The 21,094-nt window shown below is 42.2% G+C and overlaps 1 protein-coding gene and 1 long non-coding RNA gene across 6 annotated transcripts in view; one reads left to right on the top strand and one right to left on the bottom strand.

Moving 5' to 3' along the window:
* Positions 1 to 21,094, bottom strand: part of GLI1 (GLI family zinc finger 1) — a 166,457-nt gene that overhangs the window by 8,808 nt on the left and 136,555 nt on the right. For 4 of the 5 annotated variants that reach the window (XM_056562537.1, XM_056562540.1, XM_056562538.1 and 1 more), the window contains 7 exons: positions 10,304 to 10,445; positions 8,170 to 8,268; positions 7,312 to 7,507; positions 4,844 to 4,997; positions 4,013 to 4,120; positions 1,098 to 1,238; positions 836 to 985 (listed from right to left, as the gene is read on the bottom strand). In XM_056562537.1, the coding sequence (XP_056418512.1) occupies positions 836 to 985; positions 1,098 to 1,238; positions 4,013 to 4,120; positions 4,844 to 4,997; positions 7,312 to 7,507; positions 8,170 to 8,268; positions 10,304 to 10,409 (954 nt within the window). In that variant the 5' untranslated portion in view covers positions 10,410 to 10,445. The remainder of the gene's footprint in view (positions 1 to 835; positions 986 to 1,097; positions 1,239 to 4,012; positions 4,121 to 4,843; positions 4,998 to 7,311; positions 7,508 to 8,169; positions 8,269 to 10,303; positions 10,446 to 21,094) is intronic. The other variant, XM_056562541.1, reaches the window with a different exon arrangement.
* Positions 695 to 4,836, top strand: LOC130358774 (uncharacterized). The gene is made up of 3 exons (XR_008889647.1): positions 695 to 826; positions 3,791 to 3,880; positions 4,027 to 4,836. It is a non-coding gene; the product is annotated as an uncharacterized LOC130358774 (long non-coding RNA).

Below are 21,094 nucleotides of genomic sequence, written 5' to 3'. Positions count from 1 at the left end.
CTTAGACAAGGGCATAGTCTGATGTCCCAGTACCAGAGTGCATCCTGTCAGGTAAACATTACTTCAGGTGCCTGCACAAGGCCCCGCTGCTCAGGTGATGCTTTCATATTCATCGTAGTCTTTGCCTGTTAATTTATATTGTGTTGCACTGTACCCATGTGACTCTGATTGTCCAATGGGAGGCCCCCTAGCTAGGCCATATATAGTGTAGGGGGGAGGAGTTATTCAGTTTAGGAATTTGGAGAGACTAGTGCAGAGCTCTCTGAAGCTTCAGTGTGGAAAAGAGACAGCAGGAGTGTGAGGTGATTCAAGGGAAGCCTAAAGAAAATCTTCAAGCAAGCGACCACACCCTTCTTTGTCGGAAATTCTTAATTGTGAGCTAAAGAGTCGGTGGGCCGGTGAGTCGACAGGTCACACAGTGCTAGTTCATACCCTGGTGGTGTAGTGTTAAAAGGACACTATCAACCCTAGTCAGCGTGGGAGGCCTCAGTATTAAGTCTAAAGTCCCAAGCCTGCAACACGTAAAGTCAAGTGGGTGTAAAATACTACAAGTCACAGCAAGTCTACAGGGCTCCTAATGGTTACTCTGCTTCTCCTCTACTCTACTCTGCGCTGTGAGGACTGTTACATCTCCTTCTGCCTCAGTAAAGACAGTTATCTGTAACCTGGCAACAGTGTATTTATTATCCCGCACCTGGCCCAGGAAAAGCTGACCTATCCTCAGACCATGTGTCCTCGTTGCCCTGGCATCACGATCATATCCAAACACCCTCCACACAGTACCCTCATAATTGGGCGCCACAATAGGACACTTGCATATATCCAGGTAACTTACTGTGCACTTGTGAGGTTTCTCCCCAGTGTGTCTCCTCATGTGGACAACCAGCATATATTGGGCCTTGAATGGTCGGAGCTCCCGAGAACAGTCCTGCCAGTGACATACAAACTCTTTCTTCTCCCCATGTATATGTTCATTGTTAATATGCTGTTAGAAATCAGTTGAACCACATTAGTTTATTGACATTGATTTATCTTTAATATAGTAATAAAACTGCAATGTCAAGATTTTACAAGAGAAGTAACTGTGGTTGTCTTACATGAACAAGATGTTCCTGGGTATCAAACTCTTTCGTGCAGCTTTCCCAATGACAGTTTGTCTCATAAACTGTTTCTGGCTCATGTTTCCCATCTTCTTTCTCCAAGTCATCCCGTCCATCCAACAAACCAAGTAAAGGGTCCTATTAAAAAAAAAAAAAAAGTGTGAAAAACATTGTGAAACACTTTACATGACAGTTCTAGACATTTATTTTAGTATATCAAAGTGGCTATAGAGAGTTTTATTCTGGATGGTCCAGCACGTCCATACATACACTGACAGATCATTGATTTCAGTGAGAACTGTGTAATGCTTCATTTTCCCTGGGGAAGCATATTGAATACCTGCTGCAGGGGTCCCCTATAGATTATTATATCTCATTGCTCGGTGTCCCAGCAGCAAGGTTTTTGGCCTACTCTTTAAATGGGAATATGCAATAGGTTAGAAAATGTCCAATTGTTATAAGCGTACCCAGGAATACCCAGATCCCAGGAAAAAATAAAACTGTTATATGTTACTTAGTACCTCATCCTGATCATGTACATTTATTTTAATGTCTTTATCACCGACATTTCACAGAATAATAGCATATTAACATTGCTCACTGTCTTTTCCAGCTTGACAAAGGGAGGGGGAGTGTCCCTCTCTTGCCTGCACTGTGATGACTCCTCCCCCTACCTCACTCTGCTGACTCACTGCTCTTGGAGGAGCATGGCAACCCAGTTCTGTAACCCTTTCTTCTCTGGATTTATGCTGTACACACAATGATTATTGGAGATTGTTTGTAGTTTTGCAACAGCTGGAGGCATATGTTTGGTAAAACTCTGTGTTACAGCAGTGTTGCTGCAGGCTGTGTTCCTCCGGCAGCCTTGTCAATCATCTATCTTGTGTCCATGACCCTTGGACATTCTCATGCTGCTGAGGGACTCATCAGTGTCCCAGGAGGTATGGGACCCCTAATGGTGGTATTTTCAAGGGCAGTTTTCTTAATAAAATGTGAACATTTTTTTAAGTATATTAGAAAAACGATTGTTTTGCCAAGATGTACAACACATAAAAAGTTTTTATATCTGACAGTGTCCATTTAAAGAGGGCCTGAAATAACAGTTAAGTAAAACAGCTTTTTTCATAGACCTCTGTAATATGATGTTCCTAATATTCTTCCAGAGGGGGGAGCATCACTTTCTACTTCCTAGTTTATCTATACATATAAAACTCAATTTGTGTATGTGTGTATGTGTGTGTGTGTATGTTCCAGCATCACGTCCAAAGGGCTAAAGATATTAACATGAAACTTGGCACACATGTTACTTATATGTCAACAACAAACATAGGATATTACAACAACATAGAACATTTGTGAGGGTCGGGGTTCTTGTTTAAAGTCCCATGCAAATGAATGGGAAATGTATGTTCAAACATAACTTCCGTATGGCTGCAGATATTTCAATACCTGGTACATATATTACAGGTCGAGATAGGAGGTTGAGATAGGAGGATGGGATATGAGGACAGGATATGAGGACGGAATATGAGGCCGGGATAGGAGATCCTTGTAATAGCAAACTTCAGTGTCGCTCACTGCACCGATCAATTCCACCACACCTGCGCACGGACAGGATGGTCCCGCCCTCAGCCCAAGGCAATGCAGAAGAAAAGGATTGTCCAGTCCTAGGCTTGTGGATAAAAGCTTGTTCTATATTGGAAAATTCACAGAGATCACTCGACAGAGGACAATGTCTGACGCATTTTACACATAAGTTCTTAATCGTAGACTGTCTACGATTAAGCACTTATGTGTGAAACGCGTCAGACATTGTCCTCAGTCGAGTGATCTCTGTGAATTTTCCAATATAGAACAAGCTTTTATCCGCAAGCCTAGCGCTGGACAATCCTTTTCTTCGGGATAGGAGATCGGGATATGAGGTCGGCATAGGAGGTCGGGATAGGAGGTCGAGATAGGAGGTCGAGATAGGAGGACAGGATATGAGGACGAGATATGAGGATGGGAATGAAGGATGGGATAGGAGGTCAAGATAGGAGGATGGGATAGGAGGACGGGATAGGAGGTCGGGATAGGAGGTCGAGATAGGAGGACAGGATATGAGGACGGGATATGAGGATGGGAATGAAGGACGGGATCGGAGATCGAGATAGGAGGATGGGATAGGAAGACGGACAAGGAGGTCAGGATAGGAGGTCGGGATAGGAGGTCGAGATAGGAGGTCGAGATAGGAGGTCAAGATAGGAGGACGGGATAGGAGGATGGGATCGGAGGTCGAGATTGGAGGACGGGATCGGAGGACAGGATAGGAGGTCAGGATAGGAGGTCAGGACAGGAGGTCGGGATAGGAGGTAGAGATAGGGGGACGGGATATGAGGACAGGATATGACGACGGGATAGGAGGACAGGATAGGATGTCGGGATAGGAGGTCGGGATGTGAGGAAGGGATATGGGGTTGGAATATGACAACAATATATGAGGATGGGATATGAAGTCAAAAGCTTCCTCCTTTGTTTATTTTCCTCCCCAACAAGGATTAGGAAGGAAAAAGCGGGCAAAGCCGGGTACTCAGCTAGTCATCTATATTAAAAAATAAATCTGAAATCTTGCTGTTTTCTATTTGACTTAGACTGAGGCTTCCTGTTCTATAGGGATACATTCTCAGATTGTAATCTCATTATCTTCACAGACAGGATTACAATGACAGGTAATAAAACTTTCCAACATAGCCATCAAACTGGTGAAAGGATCCATTGAGGAACCAAAACATTGTAAGAAGGTACCGAATTCAGGTTTTTATTGTTTTGTCCAGTAAAGTATGAGATCTGACATTGCCTTTGATATGTGATAAAGGAGTAAGGAGTTAATAGCAGTGTATTGAAGAAAATACTGTAAAATAATATTGATCTACCTGTGTTCCAACAGAAGCTGGACTCGAGATGTCACCCTCTGACCCATCTTCCAGACGTTTGGTATTCATAGCTTCTAATCCTGCGCTAGATAGTGGCTCTGACTTCAGCTAAAACAAGGAAGAAAATGTTATTAAACAGGTTGAGCATTCAATGTGTGATCAGCACCATTATAAACATTGTCTGGTTATATATTTATATTTTTAAAAGTGACCAGGATGAGATAATAAAAATACCTTCCATGATCTGATGCCTTGGTTGCTCTGATGTCACCAGTCAGACCAGTTACTGCAGCAGACAGTAATTGGCTAAAATAGCACTTCCTTGTGTCACAAGGAAAGCAGGAAGCTATGAGCAGCAGGGACCAGGCACTGATGGAACTGCAGCGATGGGGGATCATGGCAAGTGGGCATACTATTTTTTTTTCTAGCTCAGCATAAGAAACCTCTTTTCTATATTATAATGAAAAATGTCTACTTTTCAATGTCTATTTTTATTATCAATTTTATTTATTTTATATATCTCAAATTAAAAAACAGAACACAATAAAATAAATTTTTTAAAACAATTAGGCAACTCTTAATTGGAAATATCCTACTGTTTTGCATTAGAAGTTTCCATGAAGAAGGATTGCAATCTTCGGTTTGTAAAGTACAAATAGGAATGTGTATATTCTAATCCTGCCGTCATGAATAAATACTAAATTTATTTGTACTTTGTAACCATAGGTAACCATAGATCTGCACAGGAGCTGCAGACACAAAATTGATGTTTATTTTTTAATCAAAAATATTTCTTGAATTTTGTTAAAAAGTCCTGCATTAGATTCCTACCTGACAGTGCTTGATAGAGGAGCGAGACTGCAGAACACCCACTCCTCTACTTGACAAGTGCTCATGTGAATTGTAAGACATTAAAGGATTTGATCCATAAGATGCCCCTTGTGGTCTCTGGTGATTTAGGCAATTTGGGTAACCAAGTGAAGGACTGTAAGTAAAGACAATACAATATATTATAATGACTAGTTATCTAATAATTTACATGGACAACAAATTCTAAGCAAAATGCAGATATGTTAAAGTGTATCTGTTGTTAACAAAAACTTTTTATATAATGTAGATAATAATAATATGTATGTTTGTAATATATATTGGTTAAAAAATGTGCACTGAAGACAAGCAGGGCTCTGTGTACTGAGTACAAGCAGGGCTCTGTACACTGAGGACAAGCAGGGTTCTGTACACTGAGGACAAGCAGGGCTCTGTACACTGAGGACAAGCAGGGCTCTGTACACTGAGGACAAGCAGGACTCTATACACTCAGGACAAGCAGGACTCTATACACTGAGGACATGCAGGACTCTGTACACTGAGGACAAGCAGGGCTTTGTACACACAGGACAAGCAGGGTTCTGTACAGTGAGGACAAGCAGTGCTCTATACACTGATGACAAGCAGGGCTCTGTGTAGTGAGGACAAGTGGCGCTCTGTAGACTGAGGACAAGCAGGGTTCTGTACTGTGAGGACAAGCAAGGCTCTCTACACTGAGGACAAGGAGGGCTCTGTGCAGTGAGGACAAGCAGGGCTCTGTACACTGACGACAAACAGGGCTCAGTGCACTGAGTACAAGCAGGGCTCTGTACACTGACGACAAACAGGGCTCTGTGCACTGAGGACAAGCAGGGCTCTGTACACTGAGGACAAGCAGGGCTCTGTGTAGTGAGGACAAGAAGGGTTCTGTGCAGTGAGGACAAGCGGGGCTCTGTACACTGAGGACAAGCATGGTTCTGTACAGTGAGGACAAGCAAGGCTCTGTACACTAAGGACAAGCAGGGTTCTGTACAGTGAGGACAAGCAGGGCTCTGTACACTGAGGATAAGCAGGGCTCTGTTCACTGAGTACAAGCAGGGCTCTGTGTAGTGAGGACAAGCAGGGCTCTGTACACTGAGGAAAAGCAGGGTTCTGTACAGTGAGGACAAGCAGGGCTCTGTACACTGAGGACAAGCAGGGCTCTGTGCACTGAGGAGAAGCAGGGCTCTGTACACTGAGGACAAGCAGGGCTCTGTGCAGTGAGGACAAGCAAGGTTCTGTGTATTGAGAACAAGCAGAGCTCTCTACACTGAGGACAAGCAGGGCTCTGTGCACTGAGGACAAACAGGGCTCTGTGTACTGAGGACAAGCAGGGCTCTGTACACTGAGGACAAGGAGGGCTCTGTGCAGTGAGGACAAGCAGGGCTCTGTACACTGAGGACAAGCAGGGCTCTGTACACTGTGGGCAAGCCAGGAGCCTGCACTGAGCCCTGCTTGTCCCGCCCTCACTTTCTGTATTTGGTCTCCTTATAAAGACACACCGGCAATAGCTGCAGGGACAGCATTAATTCACCCATAAATATAAAAAAATGTATATGTTTATTACAAATATACATATAATTGTATTATCTACATTATATCAAAAGGTTTTGCTATCGACAGGTACAGTTTCCGGTGATTAGTTTATTTCAAGTGACCAGGCTGGAATAAAAACAATTAAACAAAGCTGTAGTTACCTGCCCATTCCCACACGGCTGCTTCTAACAGCATTTGGTCCCCACTCATTTTTGGTCTCCTCTTGATATACAGAAAATGCCCATTTGACCAATCAATGGCAGCAGTTCTGACCTGCCGCAGCCAGTGATTGGTTTAGCGGACATTTGTTTGTGTCCAGATCTGGACCAAGAAGTGTGAGAAGTGGGAAGCAGCTGGGGATCAGGCAGGTGAGTACAGATTTAGTAAAAATATATATATATACATATATTTTTAAAGAATTAAAATCCTGGACAACCCCTTTAATCTAGGATTATGGTAATATGCAGAAACAAAGTCAACATAGACAAAAAAATAAATAAAAAAAACTATGTAGAATATGAATTATGATATGTTAACATAAAGTACCCAACCCATTTATAATATTTTCATATTTCTAATAATTAGATTACAAAAGAAGGTGCAGAGGTGAGGTTGAAGTGGTCCAAGTGGCCACATACAAGTATTATACACTATACATGTTACACATTTTGCAGTATAGGGTTTCATGTTATGTCTTTGCTTCTTAAATAACTAACTATATCCAAAGACCTGGTGGACTCTTTAAGCCCCCATGCAAGCACCCATCTACCGTAGCTGTAATACCCATGCTTGCTAAGTGCATTAAATAACGTACAGTACGAATTATCCCTGATAAGACACAGTGCTAGTTGTGTTCATTGTAATTCTATGACAATGCTTAAAAGGTTATTTTAAACTGCAGGTTTGTATTTATATACCTGATTGTTCCTATTGACAAGTGACCATAGGACCCATTGGCGGAGGAACATCTGGAATTGATGAATGCCACCAAGGAGTTAGGGGATGTACGGATCATGGTCTGAAGATCAATACTGGCATCTGATAATGGAGATATAGACATCGCTCTTTTCTTGCTTAGCTTCACTGAATTTCTAGGGGTAGAGAAACGAGACCCTGAATGGGAACGAAAAATACAAAATTAGGTTCATAATTGCAATATTTTTTAAATGAGCTGTCGATATTAGGGTAATATATAATCAATATGGCGTTTTAGTTTTGTTGAATATAAATTGTGTATTTAATCGTTTTTCACATTTCTAACATGTGTTTTGTACCCATTCTGCACCATTTTTTAAGATCAGTTTGCTGTTACTAAATGGGGATACAATAAAGTATGTTGTCAAGCCAGGGGATTTGTGCTACTGGTTACTATTTAGCTTAAAGAGGTTGCCTAGACAAGGGACAACACTCAACTGAGAGAAGTATTAGGTCTTTATGGGTTTTGTGTAGGGCTCAAGTCCTGCAGGAACACGTGGGAACTGAATTCCTGCACTTCTTCCATAGCAGGAACACCGTTCCCATTAACAGGACCAGCCCTTGAGTGGAAATCTTGGGTGACATCCCTCACTTTTTTCCCAGGACTTGACCCCTGGTTTTGTGTCTATACATATGAAGGCACAAAAAAGGCCTTGAAAATAGTTCATTAGGTGAAAATAGTACAAATACATTCTGCATTGGGGCCCAGGAGCTTGGAGTTACACCTTTGATTAACTTCTATAAAAATAAGACATATGTATATCTTTATGAAAACTAAAAATTTCCAAGAAATTACTCACCATCTGCAGAAGGCATTTGCTCATTGGTCTGAACAAGACTAAACCCATGTTGGCTGGTCATGAGGTTATTCTGGTGGCAGTAGGGCATATCATTCATGCCTGGAAGCCAAATTATACAAAGATGCGTGACACAAATATAAAGGACACAACTCCAAAGTGATAGCACAGTTTAGTATAGTACATACATAGTATAATTTTGCAGAAAAAAATATTTAGGAAAACAAGCTAGGAGTGGTTACACTCAAAGTGCCCCAACTGTATACAATGGTTGAAAAGGAAAGCGTTGGCCATGTTCAAACAGCGAGTCCCATTGATTTCAATTGCATTCTGCTGCACTGTGCACACGGCTATTCTGGCGTCTGCAAAAAAATAGACTTGTCTATTCTTTCTGTGTATTCCGCTTGGAAATGCATTGCCGTCTATGAGACTACGCATTTCTGAGCAGTCCTAGCACCCGCCGAATTATTCAAATGTGCACACATTTTCGGCTGTGGGGGCCCAGCCTTAGGCTCCCTGTGTGACATTTTCCGAAATGCTGTCCACACCGTTTTATAAGACAGGCCTGAGTTGATGTAGATGTGTGACAAATTAAGGGATTTGTGACAAATTGTGCTACACATTTACACATAAATTCATGACCACTGCAAAAAGTTAACCAGAAAAAGTCACTAAACATCAACTATGACAAATCGTGTGACAAATTAACACCACAAAAACAGGGTAAAACCAATGATAAGTTCCCTCCATTGTGCTTTTAGGTGTTTGTTCAGGAATAGTATGGTTCACCAAAGGCATAAAATCACAATTTTATTTGAATAATTCATGCAATAAAAATATAAAATTAGGAAACAAGGAGGAGGGGCATACAACAGACTGTATTTCTGCACATGCACTTCATATATGGTACTAACAATAAGGGAAGGTTATATGAGTCATTTGTGAGATTTGTGAGAAAGATTGTTTTCTTTGCACAGTTCTTACATAGTAAACAGCAATTTACTATGTGGTAAATTACTACAGAGTTTACAATAATATCGTAGTAGCACATGTACACTATATAGTTACCATATACTTTCTGAGTGTTCCAAATCTATACAGTGTCTATTGTATGCCCTCCCTCCTTGTGTCCTAATGTTACATTTTTATTGCATAAATTATCCTAATAAAATTGTGATTTTGTGTCTTTGGTGGACTTAATAAGTGAAATATTATCTAAAGAACATCGACCCAGATTTATGAAACGGCATAAGAAAAAAGAGCAAAGATTTTTCCGTAGCAACCAATTACAGCTCAGCTTTTCTCCCTTAACAAGCTGTGGTAAAGTGAAAGCTGAGCTGTGATTGGTCGCTGTAATCAAAATGTCTCCAGTTTTTTCTCTTACATAAATCGGGACCATTGTGTTTGTACATTTGCGGGCATTTAAGTTTTCACGTAGGTTTTTTTTCCTGGAGATTTTTTGGAAAACTTCTTTCTGCACATTTTTGTAGGGTATATTATAACTGACTACTGCCTATTGTAATAACTATGCTTAGGCTATGCTTAGTACAGTAGACTCTGCTGAGCAGAAGATAGGGCTCCCCTGGGAGAGAATACTAGTAATACTCATTTCAGTGCTACCTTCCAGCTCTAGGACAGACAGGGCAGGCTGTACAGTAAAGCAGATTCTGCTGATCAGAGGTGATGGTGTTCAGGCAGAAAAGATCCTAGTTATGATGTATGAGAATGAGGGGAAGTGGAGTCTGCAATGTGTCGCTGGTCAAAGCTTCAGAATAAAAAAAAAATTCTGAGCCCCCATATCATTTACATACGTACACTCCTGATGATAAAAGTAAAGATAATATATAGAGCCAATTTAATACACAAGTGAATAAATGACATGACAGATCAGAGTTCATATGACAATTCTAAATAGTTCTGTAAGAACAGCATAAGTATATGAACGAGTGTTTGGTGCTAATCCAGGAGAACAGTCATTATCAGACAATGGAAAGCTCTCAACCCAATGTCTATTTACTGAATCATCTCATGGCTGGCTGCCGTCACACTTGTGCTAAGAAGTGGGAAAACTGTAACCTCTGTGCGACCTTCACTCCATAATCTGCATCTATCTATTTGACCATTAGCATATACTGACCTTCAGCCATGACATTGGGTGACCTCAGGTAGCAGTGTTCAACATAATTGTTCATAGGAGGGTTCATGGAATTGAACATCGCAGGCGGGCACTGGCGGGATGCCATTATGTTAGCAATCTTTAGTCAGTGGCACATTTATTCCTACAAAACAAGAAGCAAAACATATTACACAAAATTTCAGTTTTATAAATCATCAGAAGATTATTATAAATTAGCTGAGTACCCAGTCTTTCCCAGGTGGCACTCAGCTTTCCTAAACTCCTGAAGCCCCAGTAGTAAAAGGCTCGTTCTCCCTGCACTTCTCACTGCAACAGCGCTGTCATACTATCTCTCTGCTGCCCGCACTGACGTCTTTTCTCCCCCTTATTTTTTTCTTCCCTGATGATCCCGTCCTCTCTTCCTGCCCCTGCGCTAACTATTTATAGCACCTGCCTTCTGGACAGTTAAATCATACTTTACAATGATGTTTATCCGGTGGCTAGATGTTTAAAACTCCCAGACAATCTCTGCAGCCTGAGAGTAACATGATCAGAATATGTACTGAAAGCCCCATACACTTTCTGTCTGGGCTCCGCTGTTTTACTCTCTAGGAATGTCAGTATAAGGACAGAGAGAGAGAAAGAGAGAGAGAGAGAGAGAGAGAGAGAAAGAGATTTTATACTGTCCTGCTTAGTGCAGACCGAGTCACATAATACTATGCTTATTTTCTAACATCGATGACGTATAATAACATATCAAATATGATACTGTCTGCCAATTGCACCAACAATTACTTTCAGGAAGTACTGTGTAATGCCTCATTTTCCCTCTAGAGGTGCTGCAGGGGATTGAATACTTGCTGCCAAGTCCCACAGCATATATAGTTGATTGCTGAGAGTCCTAGCAGGAAGAATTCCTGTGATGAGTTTGTGGGGCGTGACTGGGATAAGAGGGATGCAATCTGCTAAGCCATAAGAAACTTATGACGTGTTGGGTTGTATTTTCCTTACAGATGATAATGATGGCAGAGTTAGTCTTATCCTAAAACTGTTCCTGCGAAGTTGTGTGTTTTGCATATACTATTCGTTTGATGTATCATTCATTGTAATATGTTGTGCACTTTATAATTTCAGGTTGTTGGTATGACATGTGGTTGGCGATATGCTAGTAGGGAATTTTCATTCATGTACGCCATGTTTGTCGGGTTATAGACACAGGGTTGCTAGGTTGAGAAGCCCAGTGAAAGACTGTATGTAGGACCTCACCATAAGTGTGTGTGGGGGGGGGGGGTGTTTGGGCCAACCAAAGCAAGCGGGTTTACCACCAACATGCTTGTACAAAACACACTTTCTCCATAAGTCTTTATTTATAAAAATATACTAGGTTGGCTTCTACAGCTTCAGTTATTAGTACAGTTCGACAAAGAAGCAGTTGATCTAAACAGATTTATAAACAGATCAACTTAAAAGTCCCTTCAGGAGAGCAAATAAAAGATCTGATAGGAAGCCTGTCAGAGAATTGCTTCCCTGACATATTTTACTGATAAAAAAAAGCTGTAGAAGACAAGTTATACTGTTATAAAAAAGCTGTAGAAGACAAGTTATACTGTTATAAAAAAAGCTGTAGAAGACAAGTTATACTGTTATAAAAAAGCTGTAGAAGACAAGTTATACTGTTATAAAAAAGCTGTAGAAGACAAGTTATACTGTTATAAAAAAGCTGTAGAAGACAAGTTATACTGTTATAAAAAAGCTGTAGAAGACAAGTTATACTGTTATAAAAAAGCTGTAGAAGACAAGTTATATGACTTATATAAAGTGTTTTTGTACCATAGTAAGTACAAATAAAAAAAGTGCTTTTCAACAGTCACTGTGCCCAATCTGTCAACCAATCCACTGACGACTATGCGGAGTATTGGCCCACTGTTATCCTTGTGTGCCATGTACATGTTGAAACTGCTTCTGAGTATTACTGAGCATCAAAGGCGTAGCTTGTAGCTTTGGGGCTCTGATGCAAAATCTGCAACAGGACCCCATATTCCAATTATTGTACTGCTTTCCTATGGGCAGATGTGCTTTGGGGCCCCCTTAGGCACCAGGGCCCCGATGCGACTGCTACCTCTATAGCTACGCCCCTGCTGAGCATACGCTGGTGCGGACTGTGTTATCAGCAGCAAACCTCTTGTCAGGGGCTCACATACCCAGTCCTGGTTTGGTCCCTTTGGAGGTTTACCAACAGAGGCTTCTAGTACAAAAAACATCATCGAAAGTAGGCAGTCTCTTCAATGTTATCCACACTGTAAAACTAAATATTGGGAGCATCAAAACTTTTTGCTATTAAATAACCACATTATACGTTCATGTACTATATTTATACATTATCTGAACACATAAAGATATATCTGGCACCATTGTGGCATTTATAATCCGTATAGTGGTGCATTCACTGTGAAGTACACCCCACCAGGGGTGCTCTACACAAAAAGCCACAAGTTTTATACAAGCAACAAAGAAGAATGCGGCATTCTCCCATTATCTGCTCCAGACAGCGGAAGACATACATGCAGGTACGTTCCAATAAGGCAATTGCTTTTTCTCACTTTACGCTTCTTTATGCTCACAGACAGATTTATAAATTATCATCACGCCACATAGTAAATTTCCCTTTTCCTCAGTTCACTTTGGCCAAAGGATTCACTGACTGCCCAGTGTAATGTGCAAATAGACCAGTAGGTGGTGTTAAAACCATGCATGTGCTTAGTTGGCAAAGTCTGCACAAGTAAAGCAGCAGAAAATGTACTTAACTCATTTAACATCTGTAACATGATGGAATTATTGAACCCGTCCTGATGATGCTTGGAATATTCAGTCTATGAAATGTAGGTGGTCTAAGTAAAACTAGACAGTAGCTGGAGATGTTAATGTAAATTGAAATTATTTTATTCGTTATGATTGGATATAAGGTGAAAGGGATTAAAGCAAAGGAATAGAAACCATGGATCATCAGTTACACAGGCAGCGTTCTATGAGGTTTAATAGACGGCAATATGATGCACGGGTTATTGTTGCACCACTTCAAACGGAGAGATACCAGGTCTGTTCTTGCCACCCACATGCTTTGTCAATCTTTTACTTGAGTCTGTGTTCTATTTTTAACCATTTATGACACTTGTATGTGCACGGTTTGCAGAAAATTGACATTTTTTAGACATCACAGTGTTCAAAGTGCAGTTAGAGCAATAACCATAGAGTCTAAATGAGTAGTCTCAAACTATGGCCAGGACTGGTGTAAGGATTTTTGCAACCCTAGGCGAAAGCTAATTTTTCCGCCCCTTGACCCTGCCCATTGGCTCCACCCTTTGTCATGCCCCACCTTACTACTGGGGTGACACAGTGTAACAAACCTCCCCCTCATGTAATCACCCTACTAGGGTGACATACTGTAACAAACCTCCTCCTTACTGTATGTAATCACCTTACTACTGGGGTGACACAGTGTAACAAACCTCCCCCTCATGTAATTACCCTACTAGGGTGACACACTGTAACAAACCTCCTCCTCTTGTAATCACCTTACTACTGGGGTGACACACTGTAACAAACCTCCTCCTCATGTATTCACTCTACTAGGGTGACACACTATAACAAATCTCCTCCTTACTGTATGTAATCTCCTTACGACTGGGGTGACACACTGTAACAAACCTCCTTATGTAATCTCCTTGCTATTGGGGTGACACACTGTAACAAACCTCCTCATGTAATCTTCTTATTGGGGTGACACACTGTAACAAACCTCCTTTTGTAATCTCCTTACTATTGGGGTGACACACTGTAACAAACCTCCTCATGTAATCTTATTATTGGGGTGACACACTGTAACAAACCTCCTTTTGTAATCTCCTTACTATTGGGGTGACACAGTGTAACAAACCTCCTCATGTAATCTTCTTACTATTGGCGTGACGCACTGTAACAAACCTCCTCCTCATGTAATCTCCTTACTACTGGGGTGACACACTGTAACAAACCTCCTTCTCATGTAATCTCCTTACTATTGGCGTGACACACTGTAACAAACCTCCTCCTCAAGTAATCTTCTTACTACTGAGGTGATACACTGTAATAACCCCCCTCCTCATGTTATTATCTTACTATTGGGGTGACACAGTGGTGCTGGCTGGGTGGGTGCTTTGGATGCTATCTGGCTACTATCTTTCTTGCAGCTTGCAGAGTAGTGCCCCCCATCAAGAGGGCACTCTAGGCGGCTGCCTATTTTGCCTATAGGCAGAACAGGCCCTGACTGTGGCCCTCCAGATGTTGCAAAACATCAACTCCCTGCATGCCCAGACAGCCAACGGCTGTCTGGGCATGCTGGGAGTTGACATTTTGCTAAATCTGGAGGGCCACAGTTTGAGACCACTGGTGTAAATGGATCTAATCTGTTGGTAACTATTGCATCAGATATAACATCTGTTTGTTACGTTTTAACAGCGTTCTTGATCGGTAGCAGTTACTACCACCATGATAGCACTGAACAACAATTGGCGGATTCTTTTATAGATACTTGGCTGATTCTTTTATAGACTTATACATAAGTCCGAGCAATTTGACACAGCGAAAATCATTGAGCTTATAGCAATGTCTGATGCATAAGGATGAATTCCTCAATAATGAGAAAATATAGGAATTCTCCGTACCTTTTGCCAGCATAAGTCATGCTTAATAGTTGTGGCTTTTTATACTGTATTGAAACAGCTGATGTTCGTCAGGCTTATCGCGAGCAGCCCGTATACATATGGCACACACCAGTGTCAGATAGTAACATGAGATTACCACGGCTGGCTTAATGTACGTCAGCCAAATAATACGCTGAAATGAAACAGGCTGCCTGAAAACTGCGGAATGTACTTTCCCTGCATTTTTATAGGGTGCTGTAAGTTGTTGAAAGCATGGAAGGCAATTTGGGCTTGGTTACGGCATTGGGCTTAGGCCGAATGGCCTGGTGAGAGGCGGCAAACTCCATTTATTGCAGCCTGGGCAGCAGATCTCTCTGCAGGATGCCCACGTATCCCTGTGCAGACAATTACAGTATTTACAGGAACTATCTGGCTAGGTCAAAGGAGGTCAAAGAGAGACAGCTATGTTGCAGGCTTGAGCTGTTCAACAGCTGAGATGCTTTATAATGAGGAACAGGTCAGCTGACGCTGCTACTACTACGCCCCTCCTTCAACTTGGGTGGTATAGAGAACGACTGAGAGAAGCCAGCCATCCAGTCAGCCAGCATAACAATAGACAAGCTGCATTCAGCGGCTCCCTGAAGGGATCTCTCACTTCCTGACAAGCTGGAATTGGAGAGTCCTAGATGATGTGATTCTTTTTCCACTAGTCTTCCCAGCTGGACTGCTCCTACATATTCTGACTTGTCTGCCCACCTGATGTAACCATACCTTCCAGCAGCTCCCAAATTACACAGTAAAAAACTCCTGTCCCTCATTGTCTACTTACTTATGACAGGACGGCTTGTTCACGTCACCATCCTGTGACATGGATACCTCCGCAAAATGGCTGGCTGACATATCTGTGCACGTACATTGACTTCGATGGTCAGAATGTAGTCAGTGAGTGACTATGTTCAAGTCGATACGTGTTCTCCCTAGAATCAGCACGATTTCCTGCTATTTTACGGCAGAGACATTGGCGTGTCATTTTGACATTCAGCAGATGTATCCATGCCATGGAAAGAATGAATGTCATGTGAACCAAGTCTTAACCCCTTAAGGACGCAGGATTTTTCAGTTTTTGCATTTTCTTTTTTTCCTCCTTACCTTTTAAAAATCATAACCCTTTAAATTTCCCACCTAAAAATCCATATTATGGCTTATTGTTTGCGTCACCAATTCTACTTTGCAGTGACATCAGTCATTTTACCCAAAAATCCGCTGCGAAATGGATAAAAAAAATCATTGTGCGGTAATCGAAGAAAAAATGCCATTTTGTAACTTTTGGGGGCTTCAGTTTCTACGCAGTGCATATTTCAGTACAAATGACACCTTATTATTATTCTATAGGTCCATACGGTTAAAGTGATACCCTACTTATATAGGTTTAATTTTGTCGTACTTCTGGAAAAAATCATAACTACATGCAGGAAAATTTATACGTTTAAAAATGTCCTCTTCTGACCCCTATAACTTTTTTTTTTCCGCGTACAGGGCGTTATGAGGACTCATTTTTTGCGCCGTGATCTGAAGTTTTCATCGGTACCATTTTTGTTTTGATCTTTTTGATCACTTTTTATTCATTTTTTAATGGTATAAAAAGTGAGCAAAAATATGCTTTTTTGGACTTTGGAATTTTTTTTACGTATACACCATTGACCGTGCGGTTTAATTAACTATATATTTTTATAGTTCGGACATTTACGCACGCGGCGATGCCACATATGTTTATTTTTATTTACACTTTTATTTTTTTATTGGGAAAAGGGAGGTGATTCAAACTTGTATTAGGGAAGGGATTAAATGATCTTTATTAACACTTTTTTTAAACTTTTTTTTTGCAATATAATAGCTCCCATAGGGACCTATAGCACTGCACACACTGATCTTTTACACAGATCACTGGCGTGTATTAACATGCCTGTGATCAGTGTTATCGGCGCTTGACTGCTCCTGCCTGGATCTCAGGCACAGAGCAGTCATTCGCCAATCAGACACAGAGGAGGCAGGTAAGGTCCCTCCCGGTGTCCTGTAAGTTGTTCAGGACGCCGCGATTTCACCGCGGCAGTCCCGAACAGCCCAACTGAGTAGTCGGGATACTTTCACTTTCGCTTCAGACGCCGGGGTCAGCTTTGATCGCCACGTCTGAAGGGTTAATACAGGGCATCACCGCGATCGGTGATGTCCTGTATTAGCCGCGGGTCCCGGCCGTTGATGGCCGCCGGGACCGACCCGATATGACACGGGGTCACCGCGTGACCCCGCGGCATATCGCGGGAGCCGGCGGAGGACGTAAATATACGTCCTTCATCGTTAAGGAGTTAGAGGAAAATGGTCATCCCGTTCACCCGCACTAAACCCAATACACCGAGTTACAGTGCAGGTGAACAGGAGACCGATGCAGGGTCTCTGACTAATATACATACCTGCAGTCCAGCGCTTGGTCCCTCTGAAGATCGGCTTCTATCTGTGCTGAATTGCGTGCTGGAGGCTGGCCCGCCGGCTGGATTTGAATATTCATGGTTGCTGGTCACATGAGTGCTCAGTAGGCATAAGCGCTAACGTGACCAGCAACCAGAATTATTCAAATCCAGCCCATTGGGGCCGGAAGAAGTGCTGATTGCATGAAACTCACCGGTTTGTAGCCTCTGAGCTTCCGGCTAGATCCCGGGCATCCATGGCGGCTGCTATTTACTAAGTACCGTTTGCGGTGAGTTGCTGGACTTTTTCTCTATATTATTTCACCACTATAAAGTCTGTTCACATATGATGAGGAATGAATCTGTAGTGCAAGTTTACACAGCCACATCCATATAGCCATGGAAACATTTCTATTAGATAACCAGTGATCAGCCTTAGGAAGCTTAGGGTACTTTAGTAATAGAGGTAGGTCTACCTTTACACTGTCAGTCATACTGAAAAAAATGCTAAAAGAATTGTTGCACTGCTGTATCTAAAGGTAAGGTTTAAAGTAAAAAAAATTTAGTTTAAAGTTAAAAATAAAAAAAAAACAATCTTCTTACAAATCCACTTCTCTAAGTATTAAACCGATACCAGCCGATACCAGAACACACCGGCTAATTTCAGCTTTTATTTCTTTCAACACATCCCCAGTAGCTCAGAAGCTGACATACATGTGGTTGGCATTTGGTAGCTTTGCACTAAAACTGTATTATGTGGCTCTACAAGCTTGTCACAATACATTGCTGCCATTTTGGCCCATTTCACAGAACTAGGACAACTAAGTCAGGCTTGCAGGCCTTCTTTACCACACACCTTTTTTCTTCCGGCCAGAGATTTATGATTGAACTGCTATTACATTATATAGTCCCCCAATACCTGTGTTCCAGCTACCACCCCTAAGAAGTTGTCATGTGACAGTGGGAAAGTTTTCTGCATGCTGTTATGTGGCTGTAAGTAGTTTCAAAAGCGATTCTGTGTATTGTGCAATATTAACAGCATACACTGAGGTATTCCAGGAGACTAAGGCTATGTTCACATTACGGAAAGTCCGCACGGAGAATCTCCATGTGGACATTATGCAAACTGCGGGAGCCAGCATAAACATGCCGGCACTAGAACAGCTATGCATAGACAGCTATGCATTCCATGCAGTGTGGCTGTCTTGTCATCTAATGTTTTTCCTGTGTGTGCGTCCCTTCTGATATCGTCCTGCAAACCATAGTGTTGTGAGTAAAAATATAAGTATTGAACCACAGTAAGCCAACCTGGGTAGATCCTCATTAGGGATGAGTGAATCGAATATGACGAGTCAAAATTAGTTACGAATTTCAGGATAAATTCGCTCAGAACGAATCAGAATATCGCTGTGATTCTATTGCACTAATCGCTTTATTAAACTCCATTTGGTACGGTCCAGGCTCCAAGGCACCATTATCATCATTTGAGGACATGGCTCAAGGAACTCTGGGAAGGCGGGTGGGCGGGATGACCCTGAATCACATGCAGCATGCAGCCTATCAGCCGCCAGCCACCCCTGGGAAGTCCCAGCCCTATATAATCGGCAGCCATCTTGCGGCCAGGCATTGCAGTATTTTATTTCAGAGAGAGCATTTCACTGCAGGGAGAGATAGAGCAGAGTGCGCGTTGCACAGAAAAACAGCTTCACAGCAGCGATTCACCACAAGCCCAAATCACTGCATAAAAGCACTGACAGAGAGAGAGAGAGAGAGAGAAATTACACTTTTGGGTGTAATACACAGCGACTCCACTGCTGCAGTGGGGTGTACAGCAACTCTAAATCTGATAGGGGCCAGTTAGGCTGAGCACTAAAAGCCATTGTCATCTGCTGTTAGTGCCTAATAATACTGTTCTGGGCTCTACTACACAGCGATTCTGTACAGCTGCAGTTGGTTGTACAACAACTGTAAAGCTAACGGGCCAGTTAGGGTCAGCACGAAAAGCCATAGTCACCTGATTACAGTGCCTAGTACAGGTTGCGTAGTAGAGCTTATTGTCCTCTCATAAGTGTAACCTGTGCGTACATAGGTGGTGTACGTTTTATTCCTGTAAAACTAATTTGGGCCAGCCTAATACAGTTTTAAGCGGAGTGTATTGTCCACCTCATAAGTGTAACCTGTGTGTACATAGGTGGTGTAAATTTTTTTTTCCTGAAAAACTAATTTTGACCTTGTTACTGTGAAAGGCCAGCCAAAGATACACACTTGTTTCTGTAGCCTCACACAGTTTGTAGTGGAGCGCATAGTCCTCCTCTCATAAGTTTAAACTGTACGTACAACTACATGGAGTCCTTTATATATTTTCCTGTTAAAATAGTTCGGGCCTAGTTACTGTGAAAGGCCAGCCAAAGCTACCACTTGTTTCTGTAGCCTTATACAGTTTGTAGTAGAGCGCATAGTCCGCCTTTCATATGTTTAAATTGTACGTACACCTACGTGGTGTCCTTTATATATTTTCCTGTTAAACCAATTCGGGCCTAGTTATTATGAAAGGCAAGATAAAGCTAAACACTTGTTTCTGTAGCCTTATACAGTTTTAAGCGGAGCGTATTGTCCACCTCTCATAAGTGTAAACTGTACGTACATCTACATGGTGTATGTTTTTTTTTCCTGAAAAACTAATTTGGGCCTAATTACTGTGAAAGGACAGCCAAAGCTACCCACTTGTTTCTGTAGTCTAATACAGTTTTAATAGTGGAGCGCAAAATCCTCTTCTCATCAGTGTGAACTGTACGTACACCTACGTGGTGTTCTTTATTTTTTTTTTCCTGTTAAATTAATTTTGGCCTAGTTACTGTGGAAGGCCAGCCAAAGCTACACACTTGTTTCTGTAGTCTAATACAGTTTTAAGGTTAGTGGAGCCTATTGTCCTCATCTCATACGTGTAACATATACGCACTCAGCTGGTGTATATGTTTGTCAGGCAGAGAAGAGCGAGGACGTGCACAGAGGAGTGGCAGAGGCCTAAATTCATCAGGCAGAGGTCGCAGCAGACTAGGGGTGAGTGGCAGCAGGAGTCGCAACGAGAGGCCTGAGCTCCCGATATCAGCTAGCGGTCGTGTTTCGACCAGCAACCCATCTGCTATCATCGATTGGTTAACTCGGTCATCCACTTCATCACAAGTGACATCTGACACCCCCAGTCAACAGTCGGTGGGTTCCTCAGACACAACCCTCAGTTGGCATGGCCCGGGAGCAGTCCCTGTCCTCCCATTGCCTCTGTCCTATGCTGTTCCTTCCCCCACAGAAGTATCGTATGCTGTGGGTTCAGCTCCACTATTTAGTGAGGACGATCTAATAGAGGACAGACAGCAGGTACTGCCCAGCCAAGAAGTGGAGGAGACATCCGCTAGGCGGGCAAGTAGTGATGAGAAGAGTGGCGTGGGAGTTGGTGTTGCCAGCGTTCAGGGTCCTGAAGCAGAGACTGTTGAGGAACCTGAGGAGGACATCATTGACGTGCAGACACAACTCGATGATGATGAAGTAGATCGCACTTGGGAGCTGGGTGCAGAAGGGGATTCATCATTATCAGGAGAAGAGGGTTGCAGGTTGCCCGTGAGGCAGCAGCTGAGCCAGCAAGGTGGTAGCATGGTTGGCAGTCGGCATGGTGG

Source organism: Hyla sarda, chromosome 2 (assembly GCF_029499605.1).
Source record: "Hyla sarda isolate aHylSar1 chromosome 2, aHylSar1.hap1, whole genome shotgun sequence".
NCBI lineage: Eukaryota > Metazoa > Chordata > Amphibia > Anura > Hylidae > Hyla > Hyla sarda.
This window is presented reverse-complemented; position numbering and strand designations above follow the sequence as displayed.